This window comes from Bactrocera neohumeralis, chromosome 5 (genome assembly GCF_024586455.1).
Source record: "Bactrocera neohumeralis isolate Rockhampton chromosome 5, APGP_CSIRO_Bneo_wtdbg2-racon-allhic-juicebox.fasta_v2, whole genome shotgun sequence".
NCBI lineage: Eukaryota > Metazoa > Arthropoda > Insecta > Diptera > Tephritidae > Bactrocera > Bactrocera neohumeralis.
Genome location: NC_065922.1, coordinates 39,392,838 through 39,418,698, shown reverse-complemented (window position 1 = coordinate 39,418,698; position 25,861 = coordinate 39,392,838). Strand labels below are relative to the sequence as shown.

The 25,861-nt window shown below is 36.0% G+C and overlaps 3 protein-coding genes across 5 annotated transcripts; 1 reads left to right on the top strand and 2 right to left on the bottom strand.

Moving 5' to 3' along the window:
• The first annotated feature begins 1,984 nt into the window (after positions 1-1,984).
• On the top strand, positions 1,985-8,840 carry LOC126760060 (adhesion G protein-coupled receptor A3). The gene is made up of 4 exons (XM_050475414.1): positions 1,985-2,490; positions 2,553-2,771; positions 2,834-3,047; positions 3,662-8,840. Exons 1-4 carry the CDS (start codon positions 2,276-2,278, stop codon positions 8,093-8,095), a joined length of 5,082 nt encoding a protein of 1,693 aa, XP_050331371.1. The 5' UTR covers positions 1,985-2,275; the 3' UTR covers positions 8,096-8,840.
• Positions 8,841-9,238: 398 nt separating this feature from the next.
• Positions 9,239-11,531, bottom strand: LOC126760068 (signal recognition particle receptor subunit alpha homolog). The gene is made up of 3 exons (XM_050475438.1): positions 11,313-11,531; positions 10,622-11,257; positions 9,239-10,437 (listed from the first exon to the last, which is right to left on the bottom strand). The coding sequence occupies exons 1-3, from the start codon at positions 11,427-11,429 to the stop codon at positions 9,364-9,366; spliced, it is 1,827 nt and encodes a 608-aa protein (XP_050331395.1). The 5' UTR covers positions 11,430-11,531; the 3' UTR covers positions 9,239-9,363.
• A 2,253-nt stretch (positions 11,532-13,784) lies between these two features.
• Positions 13,785-25,794, bottom strand: LOC126760059 (spectrin beta chain). Of its 3 annotated transcripts, none has more exons than XM_050475411.1 (9): positions 25,643-25,794; positions 23,828-24,307; positions 18,156-23,742; positions 17,883-18,079; positions 16,856-17,030; positions 15,067-15,117; positions 14,434-14,537; positions 14,207-14,373; positions 13,785-14,137 (listed from the first exon to the last, which is right to left on the bottom strand). In XM_050475411.1, exons 2-9 carry the CDS (start codon positions 24,287-24,289, stop codon positions 13,951-13,953), a joined length of 6,930 nt encoding a protein of 2,309 aa, XP_050331368.1. In that variant the 5' UTR covers positions 24,290-24,307; positions 25,643-25,794; the 3' UTR covers positions 13,785-13,950. The 3 variants fall into 3 exon arrangements, with proteins under 3 accessions (XP_050331368.1, XP_050331369.1, XP_050331370.1); XM_050475412.1 differs by lacking the exon at positions 25,643-25,794 and adding an exon at positions 25,382-25,480; XM_050475413.1 differs by lacking the exon at positions 15,067-15,117.
• Between the last annotated feature and the right edge of the window lie 67 nt (positions 25,795-25,861).

The window sequence follows — 25,861 nt, the reverse complement described above, 5'->3', positions numbered from 1 at the left end:
GTGTAGGATTAGCTGGGCATGCATGCTGATCATATAAATTATTGATTCAGTCCTACGGCTGTTGTCCAGAAAATAATTTTAATTTCCACTTTTACAATTTGATAACTTTTTTATTTAAGCAAATTGTTTCTCCACTTGGATTTTAACTTTTACAATTTCATTTTCTAAGGTCTTCTTAAAGTCTGGCTTAAGACTAAAACTTGAAAAATATGAGCCCTGCCTGATTCCTATGATTGGCACAATTTCAGCGATTCTGCTGTAACTGCATCTGATACTGTTGTTGTTGTTGTCGTTAAGACCGCGCTGATATTGGAGTAGCGAAGAATTTGACAGTTGGTGAGAAAATGCTGACGCGGACTATTCCCACGCTTACTGGCTGGTATGGAGTAGCTCTAAGAACGCTACAGTGGGCAGCAGGAATAATCCTGGTGGGCAGACTAGCAGGAGTTTACTTGCTATAGCATCACGAACGAAGCTGCGCAAGGCTCACTATCGATCCTCGCGGCAACTCGAAGTAATCGTCTGTAATGGGTGGTGGTTTTATTTCAAGTACGTCATTCACTGAGAGGAAGTCGATAAAGGTGTTTATGGTCAGTGCACGTCTGAAGTTAGTTGCGTCCGAAGTCTGGTCGGCGTATTGCCTTATGTGCGGATAGTTCTGGCGTGTCTGAAGCTCCCTCGACGGTGTTTGACTGCATCCAAGGGACCATAGCCGTCCGGCGTGGTGAAGGACCGTCAGGCCGATTGCCTTATATGTTGCCGATTGCCTTATATGTTGCCAACCAAGTTTTTAGCGACTTGAGGATTTTGTTCCGCCTCAGAACTTTGGCAATAATCGTGGTTGTGTGAGGACTGAAGTAGCATCGATTCTATTGCCGGTCGTCAATATCGTTCAATTATCAGCGTACGAGTTGATAGAAAATATCTCTCTTAGAATTTTAACATCGAAACACTACGGATGATTGCCGACTGTATTGTAGTTCAACTCTCGATCCCTGAAGGGATCAAGCTCGTTTTTGGTTAAAGTACTGTGGTGGTGCTGTGCACTTTACGGAAACCATGCTAGTGGTTTGTTTGACTCCGGTGGTGATTGTGGCGTTTACTACAGTGGCCATATAAAGGAGGGCAAATTTGGTGTGGAATTCGTGGTGGGAGAGAGACTCCGTCGCCGAGTACTGTCATTCACCCCGGTGGATGAACCGCATCAAAGCGAAGTTCTTCAACATATCGTTGATTTGCGTCCTCCCCGACGCACCTACGAGAACTGCCTCCGCCACGATATCAAAATCGTGCTTGGAGACTTTAACGTCAGGGTGGGCAAAAAAGATAACTTTGGCACTAGGGTCCACTCAACACAAATGGATTGAGGCTGATCGACTTCGCCGGGGACCGAAATATGGTTATCTGTAGTACTATATTCCAGCATAAGAAAATTCATCAAGGTTTCAAGACCAGAGCATACTCTTCTAGAGCCCCCAAAGGTGATCTAGAGACCGAAGCCCAGAGCATACTAAAATTATGGAGGCAACACTTCTCCAGTCTTCTGAATGGCAATGAAAGTATAACGCCAGGAAAAGGCGAACCCGATTCCTCAATCGATGACGATGGAGCAGACATGCCATTGGTCGAGTTATTCAAACACGGCGGCGAAGAACTGATGGTGAACTAGGGCAAGACGAAATATCTCGCGACTCGCGACTTAGCTCTCACGTCACTGTTAGAAGTCATAACTTCGAAGTCGTTGATAATTTCATCTATCTTGGAATCAGTACCAACACCGCCAACAATGTAAATGTTTAAATTTTTGGCAAAAGAAAATTTAATATTTTTTTACACTTTTGGAAAATTGTTTACCCTAACTCAGCAAGGATAAAAATGTTACCGTTTGGCACACAGCCAAGGGTGTAATTGCCGTAAATTTTTTGGTTATGTGGTAACGTTTAGAATAACACGGAAATGCTTTGGAAACGGAACAGTTTACTCCGAGAGCGTTTTTGTTGATGTTTAAATTATTGGCTTTTCGCTTAAAAGATATTTTTGGAAATATTTGTTTTTAAAAGTATATAACATATTTTAAAGTTATTTTGTTATGAATATTACAAATGAAAAATAAATGTATATTGACGTATTTTAATGGAAGAACACAGATAGGAAATTGTGTTTAGTGTATCAAAAATACATCTATCCATAAAGAGTTCTTCCAACATAGTAAAAGTGGTATTCAGTTTTTATTTTGGAATGTGTCTATAAATAAAAGTTTTCATAAAAAATCAAAATGCGGGTGCAAAGTATTTACATTTGGCTTATAGTTTGGCCAATGCACACGTTTTTGGCAAACATTGTAAATTCTTGTCCGGTTAGATGCCAGTGTAAAGCAGCCTCAGATAATAGCTCCAATGTACGAGTTAAGTGCGGTGGTGTTGCAGAGACAACTATCTCCAATTGGGAAAACCTAGACTTTTCTGAAATTGGAAAACATATGATTTCGCTGTAGGAAAATTTTGTTATATTTACCAGAAATTATTATTAATGGTTTCTAATATATTTTATAGTGACTTAAGCAATAATGCATTCACAAGCATCCAAAGTGACGATTTCAATAGTTTAACGCAGCTGAAACGTTTAGATTTGTCTTCAAATCTATTGAGAAAAATTGACAAGGACACATTTGGAGCATCACTAATTAATTTGGAACGTTTAAAACTGAGTAAAAATGCTATTAGACATATATTTTCTGGTTCCTTTGAATTTATGCAAAATTTGAAGTACCTGTAAGTATCGAACTTGAACGCTTTTTCCACCAAATTATGTTTAAATATATAATGCTTTTCAGGGATATTTCAAATAATCCTCTAGTTTGTAACTGTGATTTAGTTTGGCTCTTAGCTTGGACTACTGATCGCGTCATAAAAATGCAGCCTTCACCTAAGTGCGAATCACCTGTATACTTTAAAGATACATTCTTGAAAAAACTAAGAGTTGGCGTGGATTTACATTGCGAATCTCCTTTACAAACATTTTTGGAACTAATACCATTAAAAAATCAGGTAAAATTAATATAAATATAAAAAATCTTATGCGCAGAGCAAAGTTAAATTTTGATATGAACGCCAAGAGTTACCCTCAAGATAAATACATAAAAGAAGTATATTAAAGTTATTTAGAAATTAGAATGTCCACCACAAATTTCACTTATTGGCATGTTTTACAATATATATATCGTTAAAGAAAACATATAGAACGAGTAATATTAATATTTAACTAAGTTATACCAAATTGTATTTCCATACTACCGAAATTCAATCAAAAATTCGGTGGCAATATCCTTTACATGGTAAAAACACTTTGTTAGAAAACGGAGGAGTAGAAATTTTTCAGCTTTACAAGATAATTTAAACACGATACTTCACAAACGCTTCGCTAATATATTATGTTAGTTTAACTATTACCATTTCAACCAACCAATCTATCATCTAAAGATCTGTTCGATCTAAGCTCGTTTCTTTATTTTCGCATCACTGGAATCAGCGCCTATAATACATGTTGATACGCATGAATTAACTACAAATAATTAAATACAAACGTTACATCGCAATTTAAGTTAATAATTACATTAATTTGACAAAATATTACCAGTTAAATAATTTTCTTTGTATTCTAGATTGTTTTTGAAGGAGATCAACTAGTACTAAAATGTCGCGCTCCCCGTGTTGCCATAGAGGTAGCTCGAGAATCAGAAGACATTCCTTCATCACGGGCCCATATCTTTTGGGGTTGGTCAGAAAAAGTTCGCAGCTCTAACTCAACTGATGATATAATTTACAACGACCCAGAGAAAGTTTTTACCGATGTTAATATCTCAACAAAGCACATCTCTGACTCTGGTATACTCAATTCTATCCTCAAAATTGAACAAATTTCTAAAAATCATTCTGGAATGTGGGATTGCACATTAAATTCACAACAGGCGAATTTATCTAAAGCAATTACAGTAGTTGTAATAGCAAAAGACACTACATACTGTAAAGCCACAATAGTTCGAACAAATAAGGGAACTTATTACTGGCCCCAAGCTATACGTGGAGAAACTGTTAGTCAGGGATGTGCTGAAAATGAAGGGCTCATAGTCACATACAATTGCAATGCAATAGGAGAATGGGAAAACTTAGATACAAGTGTTTGTCCTTTCGTAAGTGAAACTACAAAAATTTTAGAGCATTTTTCAAAAATGAATTTTACAAAAAATAATGCATTCGAAATTGCTGAACGGCTACAAAATTTCACACATACTCAAATATATTTGAATAATATTAAGGATCCTATGGATTTGGAGTTCATTGCACGCACTTTGAAGAAATATTTGGACTACATATCGTATAAGCAAGATATGCCATACTTACTACTAAGTATGGTATCAAACCTTTTATTGTTGCCAAAGCGTCTGTTTGAAGAAGCGCAAACCAAATTTGAAACATGTCTTAGTTTTTTGAATACAATCGAAACAGCATCATCGCATGTTCAGTCTTTACCACCCACTGATCAAGACATCAGTAATGACCAGTTGTCTATTTCCAGAAATATTTTCGTGGACTTTTTCAACATTCATGTTGATTCATTTACTGGTATATCGTGCACATGGCTAAATAGTGTTAATAACTTAGAACATCGTAACTTTGAATGTAGCACTTCTAATGACACGTTTCCGATGTTCGAGAGGTATATCGATGCTGCTATTCAGATTCCTGTAACTTCCTTGTTCGATAAAACTGAAAAATCAATTAGACTTATGGTTGCACTCTTTCGAAATGGAAATCTGTTTGGCCTTATGGACAAAAATAGTAATTTTCCAGAAGTACAAAATTTACTGCTGACATCTGCAGTTATCGGAGCGAAAATATCAAAAGAGTCAATGGAGTCATTACCGTTAGTTGATATAAGTGATAAAATATTCATCATGTTACGAGTACATCCTTTTCATAATGAAAAAAGTTCGCCGATACCAGCGTGGTGGGATGATAATTTAAATATTTGGAATCCGCGGGAATGTCGAAAGTTGTATTTTCACCGTGGCCTATTGTTGTTCACTTGTAGTCGGTTGGGTTACTATGGGCTTCTGCAACGCCCTGAATACCTTAATGACTATATAACTGAAGGGTCAGGAGCTACTTTTAGATTCGCACCTGTAAGCGTATATATAGGAAGCGTAGTTGTTTTCTTATGTTCGTGGATTAATATAACTACTTTTGTAATTTTTCGCAAAGCAATTCGAATGAATCGTCAACAAAGGCACTCTCTGGTGAATATATGGCTGTCAGTTTCATCTTTATCAGCCGTGTTTGTACTTGGCATATACCAAACAGAATATCCTCATATTTGCCGGGTAGTTGGAATTTTATTACATTACTTTTCTTTATCTGTTTTGTTATGGCTGTGCGTATGTCTTAGCAATTTGTACAAAGGTTTATCCAAAACTTATCAAGTAGCCTCTGAACCTGACGTGCCCAAGGAAGTACAATTTAAAAAACCAATACTTAGTATATACTTAGTCGGCTGGGGTATTGGAATGATAATTTGTGGTATATCGAGCGCAGTTAATGTCAACGAATATGCTTCATATTCATTTTGTTTTCTACATAATTCATCGTCATTGAACGCATTATTTGTTCCGGCTATAATACTTTTAATTTTTCTTGTTATACTAATGCTATGTATATATTGCCATATGTCTCAGAGAGCCATTAATGTGTTGTCAAATAAACACTTTGCCGATAATACAATGGCTACCGAAAATATTGATTTAGACTGGCTGGACTTAAAGCAAAACACTGTGTCACGGGTTAATCATAATTCTACAGGGGTCGACCAATATAGAAGTCTTACCCTTAGTAATCCAGTGAGCAGTATAGTCGATGACTTCGAAAGATCGAATATAACACATTTGCGAGCTCATTTACTATTTTTGATCCTATTCATTGTATCTTGGATATCAGCAGCAATATTTGTTCACCAAAGTTCAGAAAATTTAACGACTAATCGAATGTACAGTATGGTGTTTGCGGCATCTTGCTGTTTGCTTGGATTATTTTTAATCCTATTCTACACATTGTCTAGAAATGATACAAGAAGCGCTTGGGGGCGAAGATTTTGTTTAACAAATGCCAATTGTAAAAGCTATGAACAGAGTTACTATGATGCAAATGTGCCTTCCGCTTTGCCAGCAAATAAAACCTCAGCCGTTTATGATGTAAGTATGTCCGGTTCCCGAACAAATAGCCAATGCTCAAGACATCGTAGTAGTAGTGTACGCAGTATGAAAAGCAACTCACATAAAACCGATCAAATTTTACAAAATCTCGATTGTCCTTTACTCGGCACAGTCTCGTCAAACGTAAATCAAACATCTATCATCAACAATCACCATATGGCTGTCAACAGTCTAACCACTGTCCCCATCACTAGCGAAATACCAAGTGCTGAAATATTTTATAATCCCAATCAAATAATAGTAGCGAGAAAGTTTTTTAAAAAACAAAAGCGCTTAGCGAAACGCAATAATTTTGAACTTCAACGGCAAGTGGAGCGCGTTGAATATTTGGACAACGTTAGTGACATTTCATCTTTGACAGGAAGTGAAAATGCTCACATCTATTCGAAACGACACAATGCTATTACCCTATTAAGAGGTGGTAGCAAAGTGAACAATACAAACATCTATTATAAATCGAATGCCTATACAAATGCTGGCTCTAAGTCGCCACACTATACACCGATGGAGAATTATCGAAATGGCTTAGCTATGTCTAGAATGAATTCCGATTGTTCAGTACAAAACCGCCCCTGTGCATCCGATTTTGTTGCAAATATATATACTAATATACCTGAGACAAAAGAACCGAAACATGAAATCATAAAAGTTAGGAACTCAAATCGACCAAATAAACCCAGTTGTGTTGAGACTCTAAGTGAGCGTGAAGAAGAAATTGAAAATGAAGATGACTCTTCGGATGAACAAAAAGTTCCGTTATATCAAAATGCATCGGCAGTTTCCTCAGCAATTTCGTTCCCAGCAGAACCGGAATTGCTTAAGCATTCTAGCCCATTAAAGGCTCCATCACCATTAATGGAAAATGAAGATGTTAATGCAATGAATAGTGTCGGTTTACCAAGTGTTACAAATTATGAAATAAGTAAACCATCAGAGACACTTGATTTAAAGCCAGATGAGATTTATATATCGAATACATTACACATTACAAACCAAATTAACATTGAAGAATCCTCTATGGCGGGTATTTTAATTCGACACAACCCAAAGCATTCCAAGTCACTTAACAATCTACATGATTCCATTGATACTTCAAATAGATTTTTGAATAACGAACATTCAAATAATTCATCAAATTTTAGTTTAGAGAATGGTAGAGTGGGTTCTTGGAATGCCAGTTCCTTAAGTGTACCATTTTTGGTTAGTGACAACCAAAGGACTCCTAAATGCCGTAAACTAAAACAGGCCGAGTTTGCCGATAAATATGAGTCTGCCAGCGAAAATAATGTCTTCAGCATACCACACGCAAATACCGCTCATTCGATTAGTCCGACAAATGAAAGTGATTTGAATTACCAAAATTCTGAAATTAGCATAAGAAGTCATGGCTTATACGAACCTCAGCCTGACAACGACTTAAACATTACATTAACCGAAGAGTTTCCCTATCAGTCATCAAACACTAGCGACACAGAAGATCCGCTAAATGATTTTGAAGATGAAAATCCTAAAAGTGATTATACGTTAGGACATCAAATGAGTGATAACGATCCATCAATTGATGAACTATATGAAGCTATTAAACATCATCACACTCCCACCAATGCTACCAGCATAGATGGAAGCAATAATTTGAAATGCATGGATACCGAGGCGGAGGTAGCATCAATGCCGATTACGACACCTTCACCTCAAACAAAATCAACAAGCCTTTCGTCATATAGTGTGGTAGCGAAACCGCTTGTAGAAGCGTCTAATGATGCAGTTGAGGATGATAGTAGTCAAAGTAGCATAATTTCTTATATAGACCAAAAAGTTAAGGGAAGTTAGAAATGTAATCTCCATTGCTGAAAACTTTAACGTTGGCTTGCCAAGGGTGTAATGTTATTGCCAATCCAAAGTCAAGCCACCAACTTCATACTCAAGTTTATATTACATAATATATGCGTATTGCATATGTATGTTTATCGGCAAGCAATATAATGATTTAAAATAAGCAAATTTACTTCGCAAGTGTTGGCGAATTGCGCTTTTCTGCCTAAAAGAGTATGAATACAAGTGATTAATTAAAGCTTACTGTGATGAAATATTTTACAAGCTACCACATGGGCTCTTATTAAGCTTGACTTACTCAGCATTTTTAAGTTTTTATAACTTATATACATAGGTATGTACAATTAAAAATCATTGTTTTTAGTATTGAAGACACTTTATTCTGATGTTGGAATCAACCTAGAGAACTGAAGTCATACAAAGAATATTACATAAGTTTTTTATAAAAAATAGCATATTTCGTGTCTACAATAGAAACTAAACATTATAAACATAAATTATTGAATACAAAATATAACAGATAAGGCTGTTTTGGCACTGAAGCGGAGGCAACTCAGTTGAGGGTAACATGTCTTGACTGCTATACTTAGTAGCCAAAGATGTAAGATATAGTAATAATAGTAATAAGTAATATATATAATAATAATTATTAAATAAATTCGTAAATAACTTGTACATTTTAACTTGTATTATGTTTTAGGTTAATAGCTTTAAGATAAAATAAACACAAATTTTAAAAATATTTATTACGTTGTTCTTGTTATTGGTTATACATTTTATATATCCCAACAGATAGGCAACAGAGGCACCTTCTTTTAGAAGTTTGTCTTCTATTTCTTTTTCTTTAATACCCAAAAATAGTCGAACTTTATTTCGATCGCTACTGCAGTTAGCTTCCTGACACATTCCCATGTCAAGCGATATTTGGTAGTATATGATATTGCCATTGGTGCAACTTGGCTGTCAACTTCGCAAGGTACATGATCAATTTTCATACATTATATTTAAAATAAAAAATGTTAACTCTTAAGAAATATATAAAGAAAATTGAAATACAATTGCTAATGTTAAATACCCCATTACCTGTGGTTAAAAACTGCGTTTACCGACCGATCTATTTGTGATTTAAAAACGATTACATATATGAAAATATTTTTTTCTTTATTGGTGTATAAATTAACATCATGTTATACCTGGTCTAATAGTATGGCATAATTAAGAAAAATAACGAATTGCCATTAATGGAGGGGAATTAAGTAAATAATTTATTTCATTAATGCATGTACCACGGCGTTAACGTTTAGAGCTTTAAGATCTGAATAAGTCTGTCCGGTTCCAACAAATACAATCGGCTGACCGGTAATATAGGTCATGGAAATAGCAGCCCCCACTTTATCATCTATTGTATCGAATTTTGTAAGCACAATTCCATCTATTATATGAGGATTTTCATTTGAAGAGTAATCTGCGAGAGATTGATTAAATTTAACAAGTTGGTCAACAGCTTCATTCCCTACAAGCGCTTCGCCAACAAATAATACCAAATCGGGATCGTTTATTTTAATTAATTTCGATAATGATCTCATAAGGGGCTCATTGTCTTGCATGCGACCGGCTGTATCGATCAAAACAATATCAATGGTTGTGTCATTGGCATATTTAATAGCTTCCATTGCAATTCCCGCAGCATCTTTCCCATAACCTTTCTCATACAGTTGAACCATGGTTCGATTGTTATGTCTTTCTGGAGGGTGTAAAGCATTCAAATGGCGAGTATGTGTCCTAAGTTGTTCCACAGCGCCAGCTCGGAATGTATCGCAGGCAGCAATTAGAACACTAAAATCGTTTTCAATTAGCCAAAAACAAATTTTGGCCAAATTTGTTGATTTTCCTACTCCATTAACGCCACAAAATGCTATTGTATATGGTCTGCCGTTATTTTTTGCTTCCAGAGCATCTCGTATAATGTCTATTCTCCTCTTAGGTGACAATATACGTACCAATGAAGTATTTAAGGAGTTTTTCACCAATGAAGCAATTGAATCAAATGTACCCAGTGATTTGCCCTCCAAATTAGTAGCTACAGAATCGCACAACTTGTAAGCAATGTCAGCCGCAACGTTTTTCGATATCAGATGATCTTTCATTTTCTCAAGTGCTGGCTGCAGTTCCACTCTTGACAAAGTTTTAGAGCCAACGATCCCTTTAAAATAAGACAAAATGCCGCTAGTTTTCGTACCGCTATTTGGATTACCACTCTTTGTTTCGTCAAGTTCTACTGATTCATCATCGCTTTCAACCTCTAGGTCTTGAATGCGACCCTGCATTGTACCAACAATCTGTAAGTAAAGATAATCATTAGGTATTGGCATATTGGATGGACCATTTATCATAATATATGTCATAATTCGTATTTGTTAAATATAAAGATGTAACCATACACTAAATATTGCTTTTGCAAATTTGGTATATCTTCGGGTTCCCAAACAAGTATTTTTGGTAAAAGAAAGTAAACGAACTTACGTTATTTTGTACTTTTTGATATTGAACATCCTGGTGCTGATCTTTTGATCTATCCAATATTACCGCATCCTTTGAACTACCTCCTAAATCCCATACTCTTGGTTTTTTGCCAGCTTTTTCTGATGCATTTGCTTTTGATTTTGGTTCTGTAGGACTTTTTTTGGCAGCCATTTTTTCCTTCAATCTCTTGCGGTTTTCCAAAATTAAATTTTCTGTTGTTAAATTAATGTCTTTGGGTTTAGATGTTTCCTGTATGACCACTTTTTTTACAATTTCATTTTTATTATTATCATCATACATCGACGCAACATTTTTTTTTGACTTTGTGGATTCATTGTAAGAGCGCATTTGTTTCGGTGCATTGCTAACTTTACTTGCCGACTTTTCCACAGCTGTCAACGTTTTTCGAAATTCTGCACTAAAATCGTATTGTGTAGGAAGTCTTCCTTCAGATGATAATATATCAGCAAACTTTCTCCTGAATTCCTGCTGCAGTTCTCCAAGAAATGCATCTAAATAATTTAATTTAATAACTTTTTGAAAAACAGCCGCATATACCAGTTCCAATTCATTATCAAGTTTATATTGTACTGCTAAATTATCCTCTTCAAAATATTTACATTCCGTATTGCGATCCTATAAATATTTACTCAATAAATAAAGCCCTAAATAAATATAAAATTCAACATACCTCAAGTATGAAACTTCTAATAAGATTATTTATGAAGGCAGAGTAAGTTATTTCAGAGGAATTGTAATCCCAAAGGATTATACCTCCTTTTGTGAACACTACTACGTAATCCAACATATCAAATTAATTAAATATGCATCCCCTGACACGTCACAGCAGAAACAACCAATTTTCGTAAATTCATATAAACATTTCAATCACGTCACGTATGTCACTATATACAGCTCAACTGTCAACTAAAGGTAGGTGCCAGATAGCTGATTTACTGAAAGGCGATAACTTCGTAAAAAATAAAGCCAGGTACTGTGTAGAAAACTTTGGGTAACAGCCCTGACAGACGAGCAAAATTAATGCTCCTTAAGCAACACTAATGCGCATTGAAATTTTATGGTGACAGACGGCAGACTTGTGCATTTAGACAGCTGATAGTGAAATTTGTTCATTTAATAAAAAAAAGTTAAATAAAAGTGTGCGAAAAAGTTAAGAATATTGCAAAAATGGATAGCAAACTGTGCGTTGTTTACTTTCTGCCATCTAAATATATTAAAATTTTTTTTTGTTAATATACTTGCACATAATTTAATTTGCAATATAAAAACTGTTTACCTCTGAAGCTGTAAACACAAACAGTGCGGCAGATTTCAAGCGACATATGTCAAACAATAGCAGAAACTAGAAAAGACAAGGACGTCAACTCGGCACCATTCTGGAATTAACATTCACTAACGACTAGGTACGAATGGGTAGTGCGCTAAAGGTGCTTTAGTATTTCCGCCCAAATTTCCCACCCGAAGCACCCGTTTTAGCTAATGAGCGCGACACCTTACGCCATGCCGATCCCCGAATAAGGGATCTCAATTTGGAGATTCGGTAGACAAAACCAAGCGATGTGCTTGCGGCTGCGCAAAATGCCATAAGACTGCGCGACACTTGCTTTCACCGATGAGGAGGTTCAGAATGTCATCAACAAAGCGAAATCATCCAAATCCATTGGCACTGATGCTAAAGCATCTAGGCTCGACGGGAGTAAGCTATCTAACCAAGGTCCTCAACATGTCGCTGATCACTCTTCAAAGTGGAAAGTCGGAAGAGTGGTCCCACTACTGAAACCTGGGAAATCCGCCAACAAAGGGGAGTCCTATCGCCCGATAACTCTCCTCTCCCCAGCAGTGAAGACACTTGAGACCTTGCTACTCTCGACCTTCACTGATCACTTGAGCCTACCCCCCTCATGGATTCCGAAAAGTGCACAGTACCACCATAGCACTTAGCGTCATAAACGCTTAGATAGTTCGTGGCCTCAACCAGAAACCATCCTGTGAGAGAAAGATCCTCCTAGCGTTGGACTTGTCAAAAGCTTTTGACACTGTCAATCACTCCAGGACATTGATAAAACTACGCTCCCTCCAGGACTGAAGAGGTGGACCATGAACTACCTGAGCGGTCGGCAATCATCCGTACTGTTTCGAGGAGAAAAATCTAAACTAAGAAGAATTAAACAGGGGGTTCCGCAGGGTGATGTGTTCTCCCCGCTACTGTTTAACTTCTACATCTCGAAAGTCCCACACCCACCAGAGGAAGTTTCCATAACCTCGTACGCTGATGATTGTACGATATTGACGTCGGGCAATGGAATCGATGGCATGTGTTCAAAGGTAAACAGCTATCTCTCCGATCTTTCTCGTTTCTTCTCTGCACGGAACCTAACACTTTTACCCATCAAATCCACAGCGACCATATTTACGAACTGGACGAAGGAGTATAGACTTGATCTTAATATTGCAGTCGATGGCGTCAAGATTCCGACTGTCAATAATCCTATGATTTTAGGTGTAACATTTGATAGTCTATGCTCCTTCACTCCTCATACGACCGCGATTAGTTAGACGCTTATTCCCCCCGTTAAGTAGCATAATGAACTCCTCTCCAAGCAGTTCCTGCTAGAATGTTTTCGCAGAAATCACCTCTGCAACCACGTGATTGGAGCGGAACCGCCTCCTAGAAACATCAAGAGGTCTTTCCTCAATTACGTCGACGACATCGAACAGTACGCCGACCGGACTTCGAACGCAACTAACTTCCGACAGGTACTGATCACCATTCACAGTGGAGCTATCAACAACTTCACCGACTCCCTTCCAGTGAATTGCGTTCTTGGGTCAAATCACCACCCATTGCAGACAAAGAGCTCGAGTTGCCGCGAGAAACGCGGGTGACCCTTGCGCAGCTTCGTTCTGGATATTGCAGCTATTGATACACTTTCCGTGTTCACGAATGCAGCTATCTCCCCCATACTTTGGAGTTCACAGTAAATTTTTTTAAATCAGATTTGTTGTGATCTTGGGAGCAACTCTACTACTATATGCTGCTTCAAGAGTGGGAAACCCAGTACATTATGATCAGGGCAGGGTAAGATTTTAAAATTTTTAGAAAGAAATTGAAAAAAGTCAAATTAATTTGAAATAAATTAAATATTGATCTTCCCCTATAAGAGTTTGAGGAATAAATGTTTTATTGAATACATTGAAATGCATACATGTTTTTAATAAATAAGATACATATACATATATTTAGCATATTTGTCGTGCAATTTTGTAAGCAAAATTTAATATTATTATTAATAATGAACGTCCTCACTTTATTTTTTTTTAAGAGTAAAGAAAGATCTGCGTTTCGGTTCATCCTTCTGAGAAGTAGCTGGTAATGTTTGCGATCTGCTTTCAGCAACGGTTGCTGAATCACTTTGGGCCTTCAGGGACGATACCCACTGAGACATTTCATCATCATCATGCGCTTGTAATAAAAATTCGGCGCCCCCAGAAAGCCTTTAAAATACGAAAACACATATTATGAAAAAATTTAATGTATTTCATTAAACCATTGCTTATACTTACTTTATTCTTAGGACATGCTTCTTTTTGGTATAATCGGTAGCAATTTGAATACCTGCACCTTGTAAATCATAACTGGGCTCTCCACGGAAAGTCAATTCAGGATTACTTTTATAACCCTTTGGATCTTTGTAGAATGATAAATGCCCTACTTTTGCAACTACGTATACCTATAAAATAAAAATAATCCAGAAAATGAATCTTGATATTTTTACAATAGCGAGTCATACCTTATCCCAAGACCTATTCGAAGCTTTTTTCGTAGTAGATTCCCATTCATGCTTTCTTGTGAGATAACCTTCCTGTCCTTCTCCAGCCGACAAAGTTGCATGTTCTGAGTATTAAAAAATTTTTCGTATAAATATTGAATTTGAAAAAAAGTTTTATAAAAATATATTTAGAAGCATATGTTGTATATTCGTGGCCATACAAATAAAAACAATATAGTTGCCTACAACCTTCCACAAATTCAGCAAAAATGCTTAAAGCGCCAAGGCGACACGAAAGCTGTCTATAGAAGCAGACGAATAAGAAAACTGCAATACACTTGTGACGGGTGATCAGAATACTGCGCTGATTTTATCAACAATATATTACTTCCATTCCGATGTATTTAGACACCCAATGAATAGAAATAACTTCCTTTACAAACTGTATCTAATATTATGCACTAATCCAGCGTAACATATGCAATGCATTCCAAATCCAATCATTTCTACTTCTTAAACTTAAACTTTGAATACTTTGTACTCTATGTATATATGCTTCATAAATATAACAAAATAATACACTTATTTAAATTATTTGTTTTAGTTACATGACCATTTTCTGAACATGTTTTTATCACAGATTAATTAAAATACCTGTTTGTGGCTCTACAGTACGTTCCACATCAACAGATGTATCTACTACGACTTTTCCATGGCAGCAAAAATATTTAAGTAAAATATGAGACCGATATTAAACAGTTTATATGACTAAAAGTTATATATTCAAAATTACATACTTTCCAATGCAACAATTAAGCAAATAATTTATTTAAGAACATCAAAATGAAAGTAAAAAAACGAATTGGACAAAATGTGAATTATAAATTCAAACATAAAAAAAGAGTTTAAGGTTTCTTAATTCTCAACTTTTATTTCCTCTCTTTATAGTTCGTAACTGTGAGATAGATCGCAAGTTAAAATTCGGGCAGAAAAAGCTTATATTCTACATACCGTCATTCGATTGTCAATATCTAATAGAATAAGTTCGGGAGTAACCGAACATTTCGTACTCCTGCAACTTGCAAGGATCAAATCTGGTGAATTACAATCAGGTGTTGGCAAAACTTTATTTTTAAAAATGTTGCAAAAGAATTCGACATTTGTTATTCGACGAAATCGTGATTGAATTACAATCAACTTAGGTATTTTATTAAGTTATATTATAGGTCATCGACTCATTCATATAATTTTATTGATATATTTTATTTCACGTCAGTTAAAATCAACTTCAAAGAAGATATATGTGATATAAACTAAACCGAATAGCCTAAATTTAATCGATGAGTTAATGTGCAAAACGACAACCAGATGATCGAAATTGATAATAAGGATATGAGATTATTGACCAACTTCATTGTTGTTGTTCTAAAGGTTATCTAAAGGTTAGGCTGGTAAGAATATTTAGGTTGTCCTCAACCAACTCCATTCATGCTTCAGCGCTAAACCATAATAAGATTTCTTAGAATAACGGAAATTATTATATGTAGTTTAATATAATTTTACATATTTTCCGCATTAAACTAAAGTATATCCAATATTATAAGTTCAGTTAATTTTGCTAATACATATTGACCGATTTACTTATACGGTATAAAGCCAACAAAAAGTTTGAAAATCTTGTATTAGGTATATGAGAGATAGCTGTAGTTTTGACCTGTTTTTTATCCATTTTTGGCATTATTAAATATTATTAACAGAAAAATATGCTGTCTGAGTTTTATTAAGGTACCTCACATACCATCAATAATACATAAGGAGCAAAGTCAACCGGTCGACTTTAAATCTGCTTTTGACAGCATGAAAAGAAGCTGCCTTTATGCCGCCACATCTGAATTTGGTATCCCAGCAAAACTAATACGCTTGTGTAAACTGATGTTGATCAATACCAAAAGCTCAGTCAGGATCTGGAAGGACCTCTCCGGGCTGTTCGATACCAAACGATTTATGTTAGTTCTGCTTTCTCCATGTTGCACAAAGAAGCGAAACAAATGGGTCTGGTAGTGAACGAAGCCAAAACGAAATATCTTGCGGATGCGGTTTGTGGTCGTAGCAGTTTCCGATTGCATCCATCTACGAACTTGTTTCATAGAGATATCTCAATTTTTACTCCAATTGCAGCTTTCACAGACAGACGGACAGACAGATTCGGATTTCAACCCGTCTCGTCATCCTAATCATTTATATGTATATATAAATTTTTTATTAGTTTTAGGTGATGCAAATATCCGCTATGTGAACAAAAGTATTATGCTCTGTAGCAACATATTGCAAGAGTATCAAAAGATATGAGCAACAAAATAAAATTCACAAATATTATAATATTTAAAAATTCTTTTTAAATTATGTTACTGTTGTTATGAAATAAAAATAAAATCAAAATTACCTGCTGATTCTTCAGCCGCTGCTGCTGCCGCATCGACAATATCACGTCTCTCTGCTTCCCGTTTAGCTTGTTCAGCAGCTTCCAAAGCTGCTTTAGCCTCCAATTCCTCTTTTACTCGCTGCCTCTCAGCTTCCTCCGCCAATTCCTGACGCCTCTTGATTTCCTTAAGCTCAAACTAAAACAAAAAAATATATATATGTATATACATATTTAAACAATATACACTTGTGCTAACACAATTAAGCCACGACACGTTATGATGTACAAATTCCTAAAAGTTAGATTTTATTGATAAATCGAAAAAACAAGTTTCGCAAAATAAAAAGAATCGACTTTTAATGTATAGTATTTATAGTTTTTTAAAGGTTAATTTTAATGTTAAAAAATTTAATTTGTTCTTCATTGTATTTTTTGTGCTCATATCATTAAGCCAACTGCAGCAAAAAAAAAATGTCAAGTACATATTAGATTTCGATGTTTTGTATAAAAAATTTGATCTATTTAGTCCAGTAGTTTATTGGAGACTTCTTTTGGAAAATTACCTCCCTGCAGCTCTTTACAGCTTTAGCTCTTTTTACAAATCTGTAAGTTATATTCGCCAGGAGAATTTTTGCTCCATTCGTCCTTTCGAATTTGCTAGAATGAAGTCTATTATGACGGGTTTTTCGCTGCAAATGGTCTTTTAATAGTCCCCTTACACTCTGTATGGGGTTTAAGTGCGGGCTTCAGGTAAGCCCCGAGACACTTGAGGTGTCTTTAACGACCCTGGTATCGGTTCTACCCCGAAAGAAGTGAATCACCCCTTCTTATGTAAGCTTTTTTATGTAAGCACAAACGTATATTAAATATCATACTGTTTACAACGTAATAAACTTTTTCAAAATTGTATTACCGATTTTATATCTCTGAACAACCCGAACTTAGTTAATAATTTTTTTCACAATTCTATTGGTATGATTGAAGGACTACCTAATCTTATAAAAATGTGCAATTCATTACTGTGGCGATGTGTAGTCAAAATACTTACAGTTGTTAAGCGCTCAAGAGCACTAAAGCGTTCTTCTTGGGCAGCAGCAGATTTTTCGAATGCTTCATGTTTTTTAATTAGGTTCTCAACTTCATCAATGGTGTGACCCAATTCTGAAGACAAAAGATAAGGTTCTTGGGCAATAAGCCAAGCCTCAGCAACGGCAGCATCTCTGGCGAACTGGTATACCTCTAATACTATATTTGAAAATACAAAATGAAAAGATGGAAATTAAAATCGTTTCAATTGTAATTTAATATATAACTCATTTACTTAGTTGTAAGTTCTCCCATCTCTCTTCCCAACGTCGTAGCAAGGCATTTCGACTGTTGTTCAACTGCAGAAGCCTATCTTTAATATCGGCTGATGCATAATGACTTCTTGCTAATAACTCTTTACCAAGAGATATACAAGCGGCGAAGTTATCTTCTCGTGTATCAATTTCAGCTTTCAGACTTTGGTGATTATTCATGAGTAGTTCAACACCTGAAACATCTCTAGGTTTCTCAGATGTGTTCATTTGTCGCACAAGATCCTCCATCCATATCATTAATATGCGAACCATATTAAAGAATCTAAATAGATCGCCCGTGTCAGCGAGTTTTTGCTTACGAGCGTCACACATAGCTTGCAAATTAGACCATGCGTGTAGGACCTCTTGCTCTCGGTTAGTAATTTCCTTGGCTTTGTCACCAGCGTATGAGTCTTGTAGTTTCGCTGATTCCTCTTGAATTTGTTGTACTTGTGAATAAAGAGTCATAAGGTCTTGCATGAAGTTGTGGTGTTTTCGTTGCAAAGTCGATACAGATCCCGCATCTCGTCCCAATTCATCCGAAACACCATGTTGCTTCTCAATGATACGACTAAGGATATCTTTACAATCATGGAAGAATTTGTGAAGTTCCTTGGAGGCAGCCAACATTTGAGTGCGTGTTTCAATCAGTTCCAAAAGATCTTGCCATGATTCATTCAAGTTATCTTTCCATTCAGCAATTGTAGCCGAATCTGAATGACCAGCTTGAATTAAGTTGTCAGCAATATTGTTAACTTTAGCAACCCGTTCGCCGCCAACGGCTTCAGTATCACGTGCAAATTCATCAAAGCGTTCCGAAAGTAATGTTACGTGATCATAATCTTGTCCAAGTTCTTGGGATCCAGCAACAACTTCCCGGTCTGTAATCCATTGTTCCAAGTCATCAACTTCTCTGCTCAACATAAATAATTGTAGAGCTTCATTCAAGCGCGCCCGACGTTCGCCAGCCAAATCCTTAAGGCCAGCGTAAAGTTTGTCCAATTGGGATTGCTTAAGAGACACGGCATCACCACTACCGCTGTCCTCGGTATTGAATTGGCGTGCAACTTCACCTAATTGCCTAATTGTATTGGCATAGTCTTCAACAGATTGTTCTAAGTTTTCATGTTTCTTCATTAGATTTTGGGCACTGATCTCATCCTTTCCACGATCCTCCACCATCATGTATAACTCCTGTTCGCTCATCCACGATTCAGCCTCTTGCGCATCGAAAAAGTATTGTTGTACCTTTTCTGATTCTAAAAGATTTCTCTTACGATTATCAATAGCATCTTTAAGTTCTTGCCATTTCTGAGTTAGATCACTAATCAGACTCTCAAACTTCTTAGCATCTTCATGACCTTCATCTATTAGTTTTCTGCCGTTATTGCATATTGCCATTATCCTAGGTTCGTGGTTATCAATTTCGGTAGCAAGAGATTGATTTTTCTTTTTCAGTACATGGACATTAAACAATGAGTTACCATAATCTTTTGAAGTAGCTAAAGGTAACTTTTCGTCAATCCACAACTTTTCGTCTTCAACATCCCGGCAGAATTGGAATGCTTCCTTCTTCTTTTCCAGTTGCTTTTGGCGTTCCACTAGTGGTGCTTTGATTTTTTCAAATCTATCAAGAACTGCCGTTTTCTTGGTGACAATTGGTTCGATCTTCTCTAATGGAGTTGTCTTTTGCAAATATTCAGTTTGTTTGTCGATCTCCTCTACCTGTCGTTCCTTAGCTGCCATTTGAGTTTGTATGACTTGTTGCTTCTGCATAAGAATGTTAACTGACGTCAGGTCATTGCCAGTGTCAGCATTGACGATTTGCTTTTCCAAGTCGGTAATATAGGAATCGATATCGTCGCAAGTTTGTTGTACCAGAACTTCGCGGTTTGCATCGAATAACATTGCGCCTTTCTCTTTTGTGTGCACCTCTAAATCTTCGAATTGTTTGGCCAGTTCTTTTAACTTTGGTTCTATAATATCTTTGAATTCTGGTTTCTCTTTAGACAAATCCTGAGCTGCCTTTTCTGCTTCAAATAAACGTTCTTTATTGGCGGCAATTTCTGCTTCAAAAGCTTGATGTCGTGTCCATTTAGAATGGATTGTTTTAGCGCTCCTGTAGGTCTCATCTTGGGATGTTACATATCTTTCTTGTACCCATTCAGCCAATTCTTCAAGATCCTGTAAAAATTCATGCAATTTCACTTGATTCTTTAACTTTTCGTGCTGATCCAAAGCTCGTTGGCGATTATCGTCACGACGACTTGCAATATTTTCAGCTCGCTTTCCGATTTTCTCAGCGTCAAAATGTTCTTTCTCCACAAGGGTGTCAGCTACTTGCAACAAAGTATTTATCTTATCATCATTTGCCTCCATGGTAGTGAGGAATGCTTCATGACGTTTAAGTTGGTTCTCAGCTTGCTCTAAATTAACTGGAGTATCATCCTTACTAAGGAAATGTTCTTGTTGACTTAATAGCACTTCGGTTTGACGTGCATCTCTATTGAATAACTGTTGATCCAGACTTTGTGAGAGCAACACTTGTCTATTTTCCCACATTTGATGCAATTCCTCCCAACCATCTTTCAACGCATTTAATCTCTCACGAAGGAACATATATTGTGGATCGTCCGACGTATTCGATTCTGATGTTAAACGCTCACCATATTCCATCATGTTCTTATAATCTTCTGTGTAATTATCAATTTCCTCGCGAATTGATTGATGTTGATTTAGAAGCTTCTCAGCTTCAGGCAAGGAAGTTGGAGTATCTTCAGATGCCACGTCAGTTTGGGTTTTGGTCAACCATGTCTGGAAGTGATCCAAATCACGCAAAAATCTGTGTAAATCACCCGCTTCTTCCAATTTAGAGTCGCGTTCCTTCAGCATTTGGGTTAATTGCTCCCAAATTAGCTCTATTTGAGAAATTCTATCACGGATTATTTGTGCCTCTTCTGGATGTTCATTCTCAATACTATCAGCTTCTTTGCTTAAACTAGATAGTTTAGCTTGAATAGCTGCCAAATCTCTTTCCATACCACTTAGACGTCTTTGCAAAGTCATCACACCAGTCAAGTCCATCTCTAGGCTATCGGTTTCAGTTAAAATGCGTTTTTTGTCTTCGATCCATGATATCGTTTCTCTACATTCAATATAGAATGTTTGCACTCCATGGGCAGATTTCAAATCATCCATTTTAGCTTCTGCTTTTTCGCGTAAAGTAGACCACTCCTGATTGAGATGGTTCTGCCTTTCCAATATTTCGTCCGAATTAGGATGTTCAACATGCAACAGTTGCCTAGCTAATTGATTAACAACGGCAACACGAGAAGCATTGGCATTCATCTCCTTGTCAAAACCTTCGAAGCGATGCTTCATTATTTCGACATCTTCAATGTCTTTTCCGGGCGTCATTGTATCTAACATTTTGGTCTTTTCTTTTATCCATTGCTCAACACCGTCCGCTTCAGACATCAACTTATAGAGGCTGAGTGCATCTAATAGTCGTTGTTTTCGCAATTTCGCCAATTCGGTCAACTCTTTGTATCTAGTGTCAATTGCTTCTAGACGCTTATCTACATTGGCCTTTTCTGTGTCGTTCAATTTTAAATCTTCAGCTTGCTTGTGTAAAGCGTTAATAACTTCAGCGTAATTCTTGAGTTCATCTGCAACATCCTTATGCTTTTTAAGCAACGACTGTACGTTGGCTTCATCGCGTCCAACATCTTCGCTCGAAACGATTCTTAGCGTATCGAGCATCCAATTGTCTACATCATCAGCGTCAGCAAATAATTGGAAGTATTCTACAGCATTTTCTAGACGTTGACGTCTGTACTTAGTCAAATCTAACAGATGATCCCATTTAGAAAGAATTTCCTTCAAACGATCCTTAATACGATCAGCTCCAAAGTGTCCTTCAGTAATTAATTCGGCACCTATTTTAGCAACACCTTGCAATTGAGGATCATGCGACGTAATTTCGGATTCTAATGCCTTATGTTTGCTCAATAATAAATTTACTGTAGTTAAATCGTGTCCAATTTCATCGGTGGATACGATTTGTTCCTTTTCTTTTATCCAATTTTCTTCATCAGCTGTATCCCAATAGAATTGCCACAATTTTCGACTTTCTTCCAGGCGACTTCTGCGCTCCACAGCTAGACGAACCAATTCAGCATATGCATCCTCTAATTGTTGAACACGGCTAACAATGATTTCAGGGTCACAAGGTTTATACGACTCTGGATCATCACTTAAGAATTTCTGAGAATTTTGGACTACAACTTTAACACGCTCTCCAAGAATGTTGATATCTGCTTCGACAAGGGAATGCTTTTGAAGTAAGTCTTCTACACCCATAAGGTGTTTTCCATAGTCATCAGTTAAAAGTAGCTGCCTGATTTCCTCCATATTATCCAAAATATAAAGCATTTCTTGGAAGTTTTGTTGTAATTGCAACGATATTTCTAAACGCATTCTACGTGCGCGTAATAGTTCCAGCAAGTACGTCCATAATCGCATAACATTTTCCTTACGCAGCAATATTCGCTTAACATCGTGGTAACGTTCTGATTCTAATTCGTCGCACACAGCAATGACTGCTTGTACACGTTCTTCATAGGCAAATATGTCTGTTTCAATAGCTTCGTGTTTCTTTGCTGCAGCTTCTACCGCTGCTAAATCGAATCCGAAGTTATCCTGACTTACTAGTCTTTGGTTCTCGGAAAGCCAAGTTTCCCTCATTGAAGCTTTTCTATCAAAACGAGCAGCCAGTTGTTCCAACTTCTCTTGGCGAATAAGCTCTTCTCTCAATGCTAACTCTCGCTCATGTTCTGCTTTCTCTAAACGCTCCCAAGCCTTATTTATATCAGAAATCATTTTTCCTTCCTTAGGGGTATAAGGTTTCTGATTGTTTGCCCGCATTTTCGATTGAAGCGTGAATAACAACACTTCTAAATTACCTTTTTCTACAAACTTCGGAGGCTTTTCAATAGTTCGATAATTTGAAAATTGAGCTAATTGACTTTGCACTCCCGCTAAAGAGTTTTCAAATTCTCTTTCTCCAAGGGCTTGAATAGTTGTTTCGATCCATTTTAGTAAATCACTTGTAAAATGTTCATAGTCATTAATCATTTTATCATTTTCCATGGCAATGCCCACAACTTTCCCGATTCGTTTGCCTTGCACTGTTTCTTGCTTTAGCTTACTGAAGTAATGATAATAGGTAACCACATAAGTGATAATAGACTTTTCATCGGGATGGTCGACAAATACATCTTCGGCATCGAGTAACTTTGCAAGACCTAACTTATCTTCAGCAACGTCGAAGGCATTGTTCAGATTATACAAGGGGTTCGCTTTGGACAACTTTTCAAATTGCACCAAATCAGGACGGTGTTTATGAATTATTGCATTGAATGCGAGTCCGTCTCGCCAAGAAGTGGTGAAGTTCCTTACATTCACATTATTGTATCCAGCAGTTTTCATTTGACACCACAAAAGTAAAGCATCCTTAGCAGATTTAGTTTCTTTGTTGTCGACTTCTTCAATTGTGATGTCTTGTATCTGAGAAACAATTAGTAGAAACCATTTTATATGAACCATTTACAGAATTTGTATATTAAAATACAAAATAATAATAATAATTTACCTGAAATCGCAAGATGATGGTCCAAATTAAGCCCAAATTTAAAGAAGCGTTTCCATCCACAATGTCATGCGATCCTATATTTTCTAAATGTACGCGTTGCTCACGTAAAAATTGTAGAGCTTTGTCCACGTTTTCCAAACAATGGATCCTCATTTTACCTTTTGTTGGTTTTGGTAGACGTTCACCAGATAATACTTCTAACAGTTTTATAAGGTATTTTCCGTCACGCATATCTACATACAAATCTCCTATCCTGCAGTTAACTCTACACAAATGTGAATTAACCCACTTTGTAAATGTTTTCTTTTGAACATTTTCTCGTTCTTCAGCAAGAGCCTTTATACGCGATCTTTCAAAAAGTCTAGAGCTGGAATTCCCTCCATCATATTCGTATTCATCGATATATTCGTTTCCAGGACCCTGACTAGGATCCCATCGAACAATTGAAATGTCGGTCGTCATTTTGTCGATAAGTTATATCTAAAAAAATATATAGAAAGGAATAACAATTTTTATTAAAATTTTTACTTTTGTTCAAGTTGTGAGAACCGTATTAAATATCTATATCTATGAATTATTACAAAAAGGTAATTCTATACTGTAAACTTAAAATGGAGGAAATTAGTATCTCTCTATATGCCGTTCATCATATTTCTACAAATTAATTAAGCGCATTATAGTTTGTACAACGCCCTACTGTGCTTACGCATGTATGTGCTCATAGTTAGCAACACATCCATGTGAACAGTGTATTAAAATCAAATGTGTAACGCATAACATAAGATAAGATATAGATACGTAAGTCAACGAACGTTCCATAGCACATATATTTTGGTTAAATTAATGTTAACACGAATTATTCAAATACTTGTTAATATTTTTTATAAGTTCAGAAACGAAAGTACTGAATTATTTTGCATTAGTACTATATAAATATTTAAAAAACTACAATTTGCAAATAAATTGGACCATTAGTATATCCTAATATACTGAATTCTCTTAATGATTTTTAACTGCTGATGCCGCAAAGTTTGGTCACTTGCATATGTATGTATGTAGTTGTAGAAGCTCTTACTGTATACAGGTAAATATGACTGACTGCGGTCATTATCAATTACGTAATAAAATATTGATCACTAGTGAATAAATGTAGATATTTATGTTTAGAAATAAGAGGAAATGAAGAATTTAACATTTGGTTACTTTTCCGACCGCATTTGTATAAATACATACATACCTAATTATGAATAATAAGAAATTGCATATGTACTCAAGAACTTTATTTTTTATATTAGCGTTTAATCTGAATTTCAAAATTCTCTACTCCGATAAGAAAACCACATCTAATTTTCACATTATTTGAGTAGATTATTCACGCACTCCAGGTTTACCAAATAAAGTTAGCACTTTCACTGAAGCACCTAGATTAAAAACTCACACACGTATTTGTAGATTTCTATGTATTAATTTAAACACTTTTATATTTTTGTTTTCGAAATTTTTTCACTGTCTATTATTAGCTATAAATATGTATATATTTTTTAATGGAATCACCTTTTAAATTAGGCTTCCTAGTTCATGTTAAATATAATTAATGTTCACGACCCATGATAATACTACTAGAATGAATAGAGTAAGCGAGGTGATGTCATCAATGACAGTGAACAATTTTATAAACACCACTCAATGCTATTACATACTTGTGTTCCAATTTTCTACCACCACACCACAGCCTCTTCAACGCTTTCCTGGGCGTTGTCTTTTTATGTTTTAATGTTCAGTAAAAACCTTTCAATAAACATTAACAATACATACCGCTCTCTGTATTTTGTATTTTATGTATTAATTCTCACTTCGTTTGTTTAAAATTTAGGCGTTTATTAAGGTAATATTCTTTTAAACATTCAATTTCTTATAAAAATTAATCTTCGGAAACAACAGCAGAACGACAACTAGAGAGAAGTGAAAAATTATGTATATGTTGCCTTTATACGGCATAACCTGCACTATCGACAATATACAACCATGGTTGCA

Coding starts and splice junctions, on each gene's coding strand:
- LOC126760060 (XM_050475414.1), top strand. CDS start 2,276: ATGCGGGTGCAAAGTATTTACATTTGGCTTATAGTTTGGCCAATGCAC. Junction 2,491..2,552: donor GGAAAACATATGATTTCGCT/GTAGGAAAATTT, acceptor TATATTTTATAG/TGACTTAAGCAATAATGCAT. Junction 3,048..3,661: donor TAATACCATTAAAAAATCAG/GTAAAATTAATA, acceptor TTTGTATTCTAG/ATTGTTTTTGAAGGAGATCA.
- LOC126760068 (XM_050475438.1), bottom strand. CDS start 11,429: ATGTTGGATTACGTAGTAGTGTTCACAAAAGGAGGTATAATCCTTTGG. Junction 11,258..11,312: donor TTAGAAGTTTCATACTTGAG/GTATGTTGAATT, acceptor AAATATTTATAG/GATCGCAATACGGAATGTAA. Junction 10,438..10,621: donor ATCAAAAAGTACAAAATAAC/GTAAGTTCGTTT, acceptor CTTTACTTACAG/ATTGTTGGTACAATGCAGGG.
- LOC126760059 (XM_050475411.1), bottom strand. CDS start 24,289: ATGACGACCGACATTTCAATTGTTCGATGGGATCCTAGTCAGGGTCCT. Junction 14,538..15,066: donor TACTGTAGAGCCACAAACAG/GTATTTTAATTA, acceptor TTTAATACTCAG/AACATGCAACTTTGTCGGCT. Junction 14,138..14,206: donor AAGCATGTCCTAAGAATAAA/GTAAGTATAAGC, acceptor CGTATTTTAAAG/GCTTTCTGGGGGCGCCGAAT.